Here is a 13112-nt window from a genome sequence, read left to right on the forward strand (position 1 = left end):
CAGACTTGGAGTATATGCAACCAGAAACAATGCTCAAATCGTTCTAAAGGATTTTGCCAGGAAGACACCACGGCTGTTGCTGCTGGACAGACATTGCAGCTTAAACTGTCCATGTTGAGCACTGCATATCCCTGCAGGGCCACCACTACTGTGGCCTCAGTAAACATCCCCTGTGTGTCTCTGCCCCAGCTCTGTTCCTGCCATATTAGATTCCTTCACGTTCAAATCAACCAGTGGCACAGTAAGGGTGGAGCACTAGCGAAATGATCACAAATTCTCACTGCTCCAGCAACTTGCTAGAGCCATCTTGGACCCAGAGACACTATCCAGCTTCCATCTTCATAAACCCCAGGGTCTTGGGTTTTCCTGAGCTTCCGTGTCACTTGTTGTCCTAAGTTTACCTTTATGCAACCTCTCCCCCAATAATTTGGCCAATCTGTGGCATATTTTGCTTTTCCAGGGCGCCTGGGTGGCTCAGTCGGTTAGGCATCCAACTCTTGATTTCGGCTCAAGTCATGATCTCATGATTCGTGAAATCGAGCCCCACATCGGGCTCTGGGCAGACAGCATGGAGCCTGCTTGGGATTTTCTCTCTCCTTCTCTCTCTCTGCCCTTCTCCACACCTCCAAACAAATAAATAAAGTGTGGTTTTTTAAATGTGTTTTTTAAAAGTGTATTTTCCAAAGATCACTATATCCCATTCCACATGCTGATCTTCAATGTGACATTGACACTCCTCCATCTTGATATGGGATCTGTACTTGTTTTCTATTCCTGCTTTAAAAATTGCTGCAAATGTAGAAGCTTAAAACAGCACCCATTTATTAGCTCACAGCTCTGCAGGTGTTTTCTGTGAAGGGTGTTACAAGGCTGAAATCAAGATGTTGGCCAGTCTGAATCCTCATCTGGAGACTCTGGTGGAAAATCTGCTTCCAAACTCTTTCTTGTTTTTGGAAAAAAATCCGTTCTTTGCAGCTGGAGGACCGAGGTCCCCTTTTTCTGGGTGGCTCTCAGCTTCTAGAGGCCACCCACATTTCTTGCCATATGCCCCTTTTCATCTTCAAGCCAGCAATGGCAAATCAAAATCTTGCACTTCACATCTCTGACTTCCTCTTCTATGATCATCCAGAGAAAACTCTCTCCTTTTAAAGAGCTTATATGATTATGTCAGGCCCACTGGATAATCTCCCTATCTTAAGGTCAACACAGTAGAGACCTTAATTATTTCTCCAAAATCCCTTCGTAGCAATACCTAGGTTCATGTTTGATTGAATAACTGGGGTCATCTTAGAATCCTGCCCCCTGCAAGGTCTATGCTTCCTCCCTTGGATCTCAGCAGGCCCGAGCACTACAATAGAGGGGAACCCTGCATGACTTCCAAGTCTAGATAATAAAGCAAAACAACTTCTTCCAGCATGTAAGAATTCTGGCTACCCTGAAGCTACCCTGCTGGAAGGGTCACACTGAGAATCTCCATACAAAGCTACTGAGGAGCCCCTGCAGGGCCAGCCCCCACATTTGAGTCTTTCCAGCCCAGGTGCCAGACAGGTGAGTAAGACTTCAAATGACTCCAGCCTGTGAGGCACAATGACACCAAGTGGAACAGAGGTGAGCTGTCCCCACCAAGCCCCCAAATCAATGTTATTGTTTTAAGCTTCCAAGCTTTGGGGGGTTTAACATCAGCTGTGATAATATCCGGAACACAGGCTGAGGGGCTGTCCATCCCTTGTCAGGAAAAGTAATTCTATATCAGGCCCATCAGAATCTTTGGAGAACATTGTTGGTTGCTGTCAACATTGTTGACAGGGATATATGTCAAGGGATATACAATATCCCTTACTCTGCCTTGGAGCTCTTTTATTTGGGCTATATTTTTTGCCATCTGTGAAATCTTCCAAAGCAAAAACTACATGGTGTTTGCCTTCTTTCTCTCTGTACCAGACATAGGACCTGCTAATAGGCTATGGCAGATTGTTTGCAAAAACTGGCCTCAGTCATTGCCCTCCCTATATCCATGTCCTTGCCCTGTGACTTTGTAGCTCCTCCCATCGAGAAGAGTCTATTTCCCCTGCTTTTGAATCTGGCCAAGGCTGGGAGTTGTTTTGGGCAGTAAGATAGAGCCAAAGTGACTACTCTGAGCCCAAGCCCCAAGAGGCCTTGCACACTACCACTCACTCTCCTGAGACACTTGCTTGAGCTAGCCAACTGGAGGATGAGAAGTATGTGTGTCATTCACCCCCAGCACCCCCAGGCAGCATGTAGCCAAGCCCCAGAGGCAGAGCAGCTAGCCAAATTGCAGTTGGCCACAGATGCTTGAAGGAAAATGGAACTGCCCAGTCTAAACTACCAACTGCAAAATCATGAGCTAAATAAATGATTATTATTTTAAGCCACTAAATCGTGGGTTGCTTTGTTACAAGCAAAAGTCAACTGATAGAAAACCTGACCAACACTTTGCAAAGTGGATTCAGTTGATTCTCCCTTCACCTCCTTTCTGTCCCTTCTTAATCCCAAAGAACAAATGGGTCAAAGTCCAAGTTTGATTTGCAGTAGGAAAGCTTTATTGGGAAATTGAGATCAGGCAGGAAGTGGGATCACCCCCAGACCAGATAGTTGGAAGAGAGGTCTCCCCAACCCTCCTAGGGGAGGGAGCCGGTGAGCAGCCAGAGGCACACATGCCCATTCAGCCCAGTCCCAAATGAGCCCTGGGACTCGTTGCCAGCCATCCTTGATGTCAGAAGGCAATAAGCAGGCTTTGTTGGGGGGCTGCCCATCTGGGGGACACTCAGCTGAGGCAGAGCCAAAAACATTTACAGGAGCTCTAGTATCGAATCTGATAGCCTGTAGAGAGACAGAAGAGAGGTAAGGGTGAGAAGGGAGGACTTAGAACACGAGACAGAGAAACCAAGACTTAGAGAAAGATAGGCAAACTGAGAGCGAGGAGACTGGAGCTCAAAGAGCTGGAAGGACCTTGGGGTCCTAGTGGCCCCCATCCAATTCCTAAAGGTCTCCTGCAGCAGCCCTGACTGATACTCTCCCATTTCTGAAGATGAAGTTTCATGAGCCTGGTCCCTCTTCCATTCAATAGCCTTATTAGTACATTTCTTGGATATTGAGGTAAGTATGGGCAGCCTCTGCCCATACATGCACATCCGTGGCCCTGTGGTTCCTCTTGTTGCACAAAACCACACCAGACACCCTAGATAAGGATAGCTTCCATGCACCTCAAGGTTTCTCTGAGCTAAACATCCCCGGTCATGTTACCCAGACTTTTTACTACAATTTCATATAATTCATAAAATTCAACATGCACAAGGGGAAACTTTCTCTGACCTAGAGACCACTTCACGGTGTGACTCTTACATTAGACTTTTCTGTTCAGTGTATGCCCCTTTAGATAGTTGCACCATATAACTGACCTGTATGAGCCAACCACTGACTACAGTACCTGAACCTCTTTTCTACCTGAAATGTTGCCAATCCAGGTCTTCCCATCCTCATGATGATGGAAAGTATTGGCTGTGGAGACCCACAGAGCTGAGTTCCTCATTTATTGATTGTATGACCTTGAATAAGCTACTTCTCTTCTCTGAACCTCATTTCCCTTATCTCTAAAATGGGAATAATAATACCACCTCATAGGGTGTGATGGGAAACATATAAGATAATGCACAATTTCCAACCAAACTCCTAAGCTATGGAGACTCAGGCCATGTAGATTTGGTCCTAGCCTCACCCAAAGGTTTGTCAAAATTAATGATAATTAAGAAATAAGGGTAAGTCTATAACACCTTACTAGAGACCTCCCTAAAATCTAGCTCTGTTCAGAGTATGTATCCCCTAGAGAAGCTCAAAGATACTCAAAAAGGGGTGGTACCATGACAGCTTAACACCCGTGCCTCCCTGACCCCATGAGCTAGAGTTGTCCCTTACCTTGTGTATCATCACATTCACCAGATTTTGAGGAAGAGGACTGGGACTGAGATGATCTTCCACTTCCTCCTCCGTAGCTGCCGCCACTTCCTCCTCCAGATCCACTTCCTCCTCCGTAGCTGCCGCCACTTCCTCCTCCAGATCCACTTCCTCCTCCGTAGCTGCCACCACTTCCTCCTCCAGATCCACTTCCTTCTTCACAGCTGCCACCACTTCCTCTCCTGCCTCCACTTCCTCCTCCAGAACTACTTCCTCCACCATAGCTGCCACCACTTCCTCCTCCGTGGCTACCTCCAATTCCTCCTCCAGAACTACCTCTTCCTCCATAGCTGCCTCCACTTCCTCTTCCATGGCTACCTCCACTTCCTCCCCAGGATCCTCTTCCATGACTGCCTCCACTTCCACCGTGATATCCACTTCCTCTGCCACCTCCAGAGCACCTTTGTCCAGATTCATGAGATTCACTGAGAATGAAAGATAACACAGAGAGAAAATGAGAGACCCCACTACATATACAAGGATGGACCTGGACAGAGTCAAGACCCAAATGTGAATCTTCCTGAGTTTTCCTTCTGCAAGCTAGAGGACAGACTAGGCTGGCACCACAGCTGGAAAGGAGAGCCTCCCTCTCCCTGGAACAAGGAGTAGTCCCTTTTCTCATTGTTACCAACCTCCTTTCCCAAAGCCCAGATGCCCTGAGGCTCCCCCACCGAATGAAGAAGTCCTCAACCCATAAGACCCTGTGTACAGGAACTTTCCCAACTGCCTGTGTCCAGAGAGACAGATGCAATGTCAGGGACTTATAAATTCCTAGGGATTCCACAGAATCCTGGGGCACCTACAAGTCCTCCTGGCCACCCTCAAGGAGGCTGCGGTAAGTCGCAATTTCCTGCTCCAGCCGTGTCTTGATGTTGAGCAGAACGCTGTATTCCTGATTCTGGCACTCAATCTCTCCCCGGATCTCAGTGAGCTGAGCCTCCAGGTTACTGATCTGCTCCTGCAACTGCTGCAGCTGGCCACAGTAGCGGTTCTTGGTGTCTTCCAAGGACTTCTCCAGGGCCAATTTCTAGGGGGCATGAGGAGGCTATAAGAGGGATGCTACATCATAGCTCCTCCCCTTCCCACTCCTGGGGATTATGTCAAGCCTCCTGTGCCTCACGTTGGCAGAGGGTCTAGAGCAGAACGGCCAACCTTGCTGAGCTGAGACTGCAGCTCAATCTCCATCTCCTGGATGCTGTGCCGGAGCTGGGTCACCTCCTTGTTGCTGGACTCCATCTCCCGGCCACTATTCGTCACTTCCTGCTCCATCTGGCTCATCTGAAAACCCAAGAACTCAGTGAGAACCAGGCTGGACCAGAAGCTGCAATGGAGAATGTTCTGCCCCACTCACCCGGACCTTTGCCTCCAGGACCAAGAGTGAGCCAAAACCAAAGACAAGTTATCCTGAGTCCTGGGTCTGCTAGCCAGCCAGAGTAATCCAATTCTCTCAACTTAACATTCCCTCTCAGCAAGGCTCTAAGATTCTTCACACTTGTCCCCAAACCACCTTTCTAACCTCATTTCAAACCGACCCCCAAACACACACACACAAGCACACACACACACACTAGAGACCATGCCCTCATATGCCAGGGTCGTGTGGTAGGCTCTGGAGGCTCAAGGAGAAAGGAAGACATCAGAGAGCTCAGTGTGGTATAAGAGGCACACCACGCACCTCTACTGGGGGGTCTGATAGCACGTAGACTTACATGAGTTGTTCATGCTCTGCCTTTGTTCACACATGTAATAAATTGTGAGCTTCTTGAGAGCAGCAATCTTATTGGCTCATGTCTGAGACATTAGGACTTCACGTAAAGCTGTCACTGACAAGCCACTCAGTAATCACGTTTGTGGGCAATGACTGAAGCTGGATGGAGGACAGCTGAACCGAGAGATGGAGGGGTGGGAGGAGAGAGGGATGGGGTGGAGGAATGGAGGGATGCATGGAAGAAGGAGAGAAGGTTGAATGGGCAGCCCACTCTGCTCACCTGAGTCTCATATTGCTCTTCAATGTCCCTACGGTTCTTAGCACTGATCCTCTCATACTGCTCGCGCATGTCATTGAGGATCTTGGTGAGATCTTTGCCAGGAGCAGCATTCATCTCCACGTTGACATCCCCAGAGTTCTGCCCAGTCAGCTGATTCATCTCCTGCCAGGGATGATGGGTCTATGAGGTCAAGGGGTAGGATCCTCTCCACCACATTTTAGCCCTCCCTGCTTTCCCAGAGGTACAAAAAAGGGGCACAGTTGGGAAGGCAAAGCCCAATCACCACCATAGGCACTGCTAAGGAGGCACTGGGAGAGTGTCCTCAAAAGTCACGGAGAGGGTGTCTCCCAGGCAATGCCCCATAGCTGTCCCCCCATTGTCTCTGCACTTCCATTCCTCCCACTCCTCAATAAGCCATAAGTAGCCAGTATCATACATCCTCATGATTCTTCTTGAGGAAAATCAGTTCCTCCTGCAGAGACTCATACTGCATTTCCAGGTCAGACTTTTGCATGGTCAGATCATCCAGCACCTTCCGCAAGCCATTGATGTCAGCCTCCACTCCTTGTCGCAGGGTGCTTTCCATCTCATACCTGCAGACCAGCCATGGGTGGGAATGAGCAAGAGGGCACAAGTCCCTACTGGGACATTTAGAGCACTAGGGGGTGGAGAAAGATTGTTGACAACAGAGGGAGTGGCAGCCAGACTCACTTCATCCTGAAGTCATCCAATGTCATGCGAATGTTGTCAAGATCCAGGAGAGTCTTATGGTTGCCCACTGTGGTGTCCAGAATCTAAAAACAGAGGAGATGGCATGGAGCCCATGCTCCTCTGCTATGACCCACTGCTGGGAAGGCAAGAGGCCAGGCAAAGCCATAAGAGATGATGGCCCCATCCGGGAAGATGCTTAAAACGTAGGAGAAGCTTCCAACAGCTGGTACCTGGCACATACCCCTTACAGACTTCAGCAAGGATGTTCAGTGTGACATTCATTCATTCATTCATTCATTCATTTGGCAAATTAGCTAAACTGAGAGCTCCTCAAGGACAGAGACCAAGTCTGGTACATCGCTTTGTCTGCCGGAGGCAACACTGAGGGTGGTCATTCACTAGATTGAGTGGATGAATAAGTGGATAGATAGAAACATGGCTGGATGGATGAGTGGGTATATAGATGAATGGGTTGTAGGAGGATGAGTAGATAAGGGCAGGTAGGGGGTATGGAAAAGTAGATTACTTCCATCCCCGGAGTTCTAGATCCTCTTCATCCCCTTAAACAACCAGCATGTGTGTCTGCGTCCAACTGGAAAGACCAAGACAGGCCCCTCTAGAAGCCCAAGAGAAGTAGGAAGGAAGAGATACAACTTCTAAGTTTCCCAAACTAGAAAGTTCGAAATTCTTAAAGAGTGAGAGGAGAGACACGCACAGATTACCTCCTCTCTTGAGCCACACGATCTGCTCCAAACAGGATTTTTTTTTTCATATCATTACAGAAGTTTCGAACCAACAGGGACAAGAGCTGGTCTGCCCATCCCATGCATTAAATGTGTAGGAGAACAGATCCAGAGAGGGCATCAGGTTTCCCAGGGCATAGTGAATTGATGGCAGACCCAGGACTGCATCACTGGCTCCCAGGGCAGTGCCTCCATCACTGTGCTCCCTCCACACTGCCTCTCCATTCCCAACTTAGGGTCAGGCCAAGAGGAGACCCCCCACAACCAGTCCCAGGCTCCCCCATGCTAACCTAAGCCTGTCCTCTCTTCTTCCCAGACTCTGAAAGTTGATGAAGCATGTGAGTGTGTGTGTGTGTGTGTGTGTATGAGAGAGAAAGAGAGAGAGACAGAGACACCAGGAGAGAAAGATCAGAGTTTCCCCACCTACCTGGTTCTTGAGGTCTTCGATGGTGTCATAGTAGGGGGAGTAATCCTTTTGGAAGGCCATGGGTCCCTGCTTGTTATACCACTCCCGGATCTTACCCTCCAGTTTATTGTTGTCTTCCTCTAGTGCCTGCACCTTTTCCAAGTAGCAGGCCAGCCGGAAATTGAGGTTCTGCATGGTGGTCTTCTCATCAGCGCCCAGAATACCACCAGCACCACCATCAAAGTCACCGCCAAAGCCCCCAGATCCCCCAAAGCCTCCTGCAGAACCGCCACCAAAACCAAAGCCTCCTCCAGATCCACCCCCAAAGCCCCCAAAGCCTCCAAAGCCTCCTCCAGATCCACCCCCAAAGCCCCCAGAGCCTCCAAAGCCTCCTCCAGATCCACCCCCAAAGCCCCCTCCAGACACACCACCGAAGCGCCTGGAACCTCCACCGAAGCTACCAGCACTAAAACCACCCCCAGATCCTCCACCGTAGCTGGAGCCAAAACTGCCACCACCTCCCCTCCCACAGGCCCCGGAGCGCCCCCCTCCGTAGCTACTGGAAGAGCTGAATCGGCCCCCTCCTCCAGCGGCCCCTGAGGAGCTGACGCGACCGAACGAGGACATCATGCTGCCCCCGCCGCCCCTGGAGCTGCCTTGGCTCCGGTAAGAGGAGGAGAATTGTCTGCAACTCATGGCTGGCCCTGCTGCAGCTCGTGGGATAGGAGGCAGTCGTCAGAGCGCTGTTAGTTCCCGAGTGCAGGGTACAGGGCTGTCCCCAAGGCTTCTTACTTATACCCCCAGCTGAAGGTGGCATGCCTGGGTGTGCCCTCTTTCGGCACCAGCCTCCCCCCACAGACCTGAAGGAGGCCTGCGATCGGGAGGCGGCAGTGCCGCCCAGGCTCAGCGTCCTTCTCTGACTCCCCGGAGGCAGCCCAGCCTCTCTCCATTGTGTGGGGTAATTTGGTGATATTAGGCTGTCAGGGGGACCATAAATCAGCTCTGCCGCCAAGGGGGTGACCTAGATCCTGGAGTTTGGTCTCCAGCCGGCCCGGCAGCAGGTCTGAGACTTAGCCCCTCTGGGATAGGAACTCCTAGGAGTAGAGTCTTCTCCCCCGCTGATGGTTATCACTGTGTGCACCCCTCCCTGCTCCCACCTTGTGCCCACTGTGGGTGGGCTAGGACTGGGGGACCACGGGGTCATCCCCGAGGATGGAGGAGGCACAGTCCCAGCCCACAGAGAGCTGCCAGTGATGGTGGGAAGCCCAGCCCCTGCCCTCACGGAGCCCCAGACTGATGGGGAACCCGGTCCTTGCTCTCAGAAACCCCAGTGTGACGAAGGAAGCAAATGACATGGCAGAAAGACCGCAACACAGCCACATGCCCACCAGCGCTCGGAAATAGCAAGCGGTGTTCACACAGAGGACGCGGGGAGAAAGACTGAATAAAGACAGTGGTACTGAGGCTGGCTGACCTTGGAGCAGGAAGGCAAGGGGCTCCACTGTCCTGATCCTTCAGCAGGGCCCAGCAGCGGGTATGGAATTGACCTTGGTTGACTGCCTAGTCCGTACTGAGCCCTGAGGGATACAGAGATGTGCGATTTCCCAGCCCTCCTGGAATGCGCAAGCCCCCTGCTCCTGGCAGAAGGTCCGAAGCGTGTTCTGGTGAGCAGGGCCAGGAGACAGCGGTAAGAAAGGCAGGGGACTCTGGTGCCACACTACCCGAGGCAACCCCCGCTGCCCGCTCACGAGCTGTGTGACATGTGACTCTGCCACGTTATGTAATTACTCGGTGCCTCCGTTCTCTCCTCTGTGAAAGGATGATGTTAATGGTGTGCCCATCTCCTAGGAAGAGACGCTTGAGAAGGGCTCCAGAAACGGTTTCACCACCTCTGATCCTTCAGCCCCAGAGGCCCTCTGGACTCTGCCCCCTCCTGGATCTTTACCATCAGCTCGCAGCGGCTCTCCCTGCCTCGCTCAGTCCGGACTCCTCCCCTGGGGAAAGTGGTCTTTCCCGACCTGGGTGTGACCACAGTTCTCCACTGACTTCCCTTCACCCCCAAGAGAAGGTCCACACTCTTGACACTCAAGGCCCAGGCCAGTCTTTCCATTCCAGCCTGACCTGCTGCCGTTCCCCAGACCCCCTAACCAAATCACGCAACGCTCCCAAACACCCTTCAAACCTCAGATGATGCTCGGGGCTTCCAGTTTGCTCCAGTCCAAATATCCCTCCGTCTTTTCTACCCAGAGACTCCTACTCATCTCTAGCAAACCATCTGTGTGCCCCCTCCTCCGGGAAGCCCTCCTGCGTTCTCTCCCTCTGGCCTTGCACTTTGCTCCATTGCAGTTTCCCGTGCTTATGCATCTTGTACTTGTCCTGGTGCCCAGCACCGTGTCTCGTCCAAGTAGGATCCCAACACACATGGAATAAAGGAACGACGACCGGTCATTCCAGTTAGGAGGTGCTAAGAGCTGAAAGAGAAATAAAGGTGAAAAGAGAGAGGCCAGGGTGGTCAGCAACAGCTTCTGGAAAAGGCAATGACCTCTGTGCTGTAGCTAAAGGATGCTTAGGCTTCACAAAGGACCAGTGTTTCTTGAGATGCTTTTAGGCAATGCACAGAGACTCTGCTAAATAATAGAGTCACATGGTAAGAAAACATTCCCTTTTTCCATTTTTCAATTTTCTGATCAGTCAAGGAGAAAATCTCAACTGGACTCTACAGCCCCTTCAACACCCATCTGTAACTGCCAATCGTTGTTTCACAGACCAAAGCTGGCCTTGGGCTCAGAACCTTCAGGAAGCAACAGTGTCTAGTTAAGTATTTATTTCCTTCCATTTCTGGCAAGTGATTCTGGTTTTCATTTTTTGCTAGTAATAGAGTAATAAAGGATTTCCTTCATAAACATCCATTTGTTGAAATGGGTTGGTTGAGTGCCCAACTCTTGATTTCAGCTCAGGTCATGATCCCAGGGTTGTGGGTTCGAGCCCCAAGTCAGGCTCCACACTGAGCATGGAGCCTGCTTCGGATTCTCTCTCTCTCTCTCTCTCTCTCTCTCTCTCTCTCCCTCTGCCTCTCTCCCTTGCTCTCTCTCTCTCTCTCTCTTTCTCTCTCTAACATTAAAAAATAAGGTACACCTGGGTGACTCAGTCGCTTCAGCCTCCAACTTTGGCTCAGGTCATGATTTCACAGTTCATGGGTTCGAGCCCCACATTGGGCTCTGTGCTGACAGCTCGCAACCTGGAGCCTGCTTCAGATTCTGTCTCCCTCTCTCTCTGCCTCTCCCCCACTAGAGCTCTGTCTCTCTCTCTCTTTCAAAAATAAATAAGTGTTTAAAAAAATTTAAATAAATAAAATTTAGGGGTGCCTAGGTGGCTCAGTCAGTTAATCGTCCGACTTCGGCTCAGGTCATGATCTCCCGGTCTGTGAGTTCGAGCCCCGCATCGGGCTCTGCGCTGACATCTCAGAGCCTGGAGCCTGCTTCAGATTCTGCGTCTCCCTCTCTCTCTGCCCCTCCCCCACTCGTGCTCTGTCTCTCTCTCTCTCTCTCTCCCCATCAAAAATAAATAAACATTAAAAAATTTTTTTTAATAAATAAAATTTTTAAAAAGACATGAAAGGTGAACAGATGTACCAAAATGCATTAACTATTTAAATGGGCAGTACAAAATATCAATATTAAATATTAAATAAAACATTAAACAGGTGATACATAAAATATTGAAGGCATTTCGTGAATGCCTAACACACAGGAAACTCTTAGACTGAAGTCAGTGGCAAGTGTGTTCTTTGTAAACCTTTTCCCTGGTTCCCGTCAAGCTCTGCTGGTGACCCCAGCACCTGACATGTGATTGGAGCCCTGGGAAGGCCCCTTCCTTTTTACCTCCTCCCCTGATCCCCATGAGCTGCTGCCACTCTGGGATGCAAAGCCCAGGTCTCGGTGCCCGAGCTGGATGGAGGAGGGGTCGGGGCAGCCGGGGTGAACAGGGGAGGCAAGAGCTAGCTGAGCAGCACCTCTGGGGCCCTGTGCGTGCGCCCCCTGCAAATGCATTCGTGCTGGGGGCTCCTGAACGTCCATGCCTGACTGCGTCGAGGCAGTTGAGACCTGCCTGCCTGACCAGAAGGTCCCAGCGGGGGCACCTCTGCCCAGATGGCTCTAGTGACAGACGACACTTACCCAGCCGTGTTCCCGAGCCCTCCAAACCCTGCCCCCAGCCACCTCCTCAGCTCCCCCAGCTCCGGGCTGGCCCTAACCCTCCCTCAGCTCAGAGCTGCAGGCTGTAATCCTCAGACTTCCATTGTGGCTACACAGGAAGGCCAGGTCACCCGTGGGGACACCCAACTCCCAGGGGACCAGCAAGGCAAGGACTTAACAGGCCATGTGCTCCAGGTTGACTGTCACCTCTGGCTGTCCCCCGAATTTTGGACTTATCTGGCCAATTTTCTGCCTGCACTGAGGGAACCCTGGTCACTGCCAGCTCCCCTCCCTTCCCTGGGTGCTAAGAGGTCCAGGCTTTTCTCCCACATCTGGGCCGCCCCTGCACATCTCCAGTGCCTGCCACCCTCTCCTGAGCCCTTGCTCTCTCTCTGCTCTCTCCATCCGGCACTCCTCATCGGGGCTCAGGGAAGCAGTGGTGTGGAGAGAGAAGGGGCTGCCTCCCGGCCGCACTCTCCCTACCCTGGGGCCTTGGCCTGTTTCTTCATGAGAAGCCCTTCCATACACAGTTGTTGGGGCCATAAAGACAGTGCATGAGTCAGGCCCGTCTGGAGGGGTCCCTGGATGAATGTCCAGCTACTCCCCATGTGCGGCCCTGCCCCCCCACCCCTACCTGTCCTCTCCGCATCCGGCTCTACTTCCAATGCCAAGAGCAGCTTGCTGTACTGGACCACCCTACGGCCCGGAAATGAGGCCCTCCTCCAGAAGCCCCTGGGTGCCGTCCCTTCCCTCCCCCAAGTTCTCTGCCTGGCACAAGGACCCAGGCTGCGTGAGAGCGGTTCAGGGAGGGGGGAGGCTGACGGATCCCTGGCCTTAGTGAGCGATTTCTTCTGGGCCATGTGACATGGCTCACTCTCCCACCCTCTCAGGGCCCAGGGGCTGCCCTCTGAGTCCCACCTCGACCACCTCCTGCAGGAAACCTCCAGAAGGTGAGTGAGAAATGGCGCACACACAGCCCAGGGACCCGAGGAGGAGCGGCCCTGCCTCTGCCGCCCCACACGCAAGACTGCCACCTGCACCCACGGTTCCAGCCCGCGCGGTGCAAGCCCTGCCTGCAGAGGGGGAGTGGGAGGGAAGG

At 51.7% G+C, this 13112-nt stretch overlaps 1 protein-coding gene across 1 annotated transcript; it reads right to left on the reverse strand.

Annotated features, from left to right (window-relative positions):
- Positions 1-2538: 2538 nt before the first annotated feature.
- Positions 2539-8516, reverse strand: KRT9 (keratin 9). The gene is made up of 8 exons (XM_025917678.2): positions 7842-8516; positions 6672-6754; positions 6397-6553; positions 5961-6122; positions 5125-5250; positions 4776-4999; positions 3934-4397; positions 2539-2841 (listed from the first exon to the last, which is right to left on the reverse strand). The coding sequence occupies exons 1-8, from the start codon at positions 8514-8516 to the stop codon at positions 2822-2824; spliced, it is 1911 nt and encodes a 636-aa protein (XP_025773463.2). The 3' UTR covers positions 2539-2821.
- Between the last annotated feature and the right edge of the window lie 4596 nt (positions 8517-13112).

This window comes from Puma concolor, chromosome E1 (genome assembly GCF_028749965.1).
Source record: "Puma concolor isolate L17-30 chromosome E1, mPumCon1.1.hap2, whole genome shotgun sequence".
NCBI lineage: Eukaryota > Metazoa > Chordata > Mammalia > Carnivora > Felidae > Puma > Puma concolor.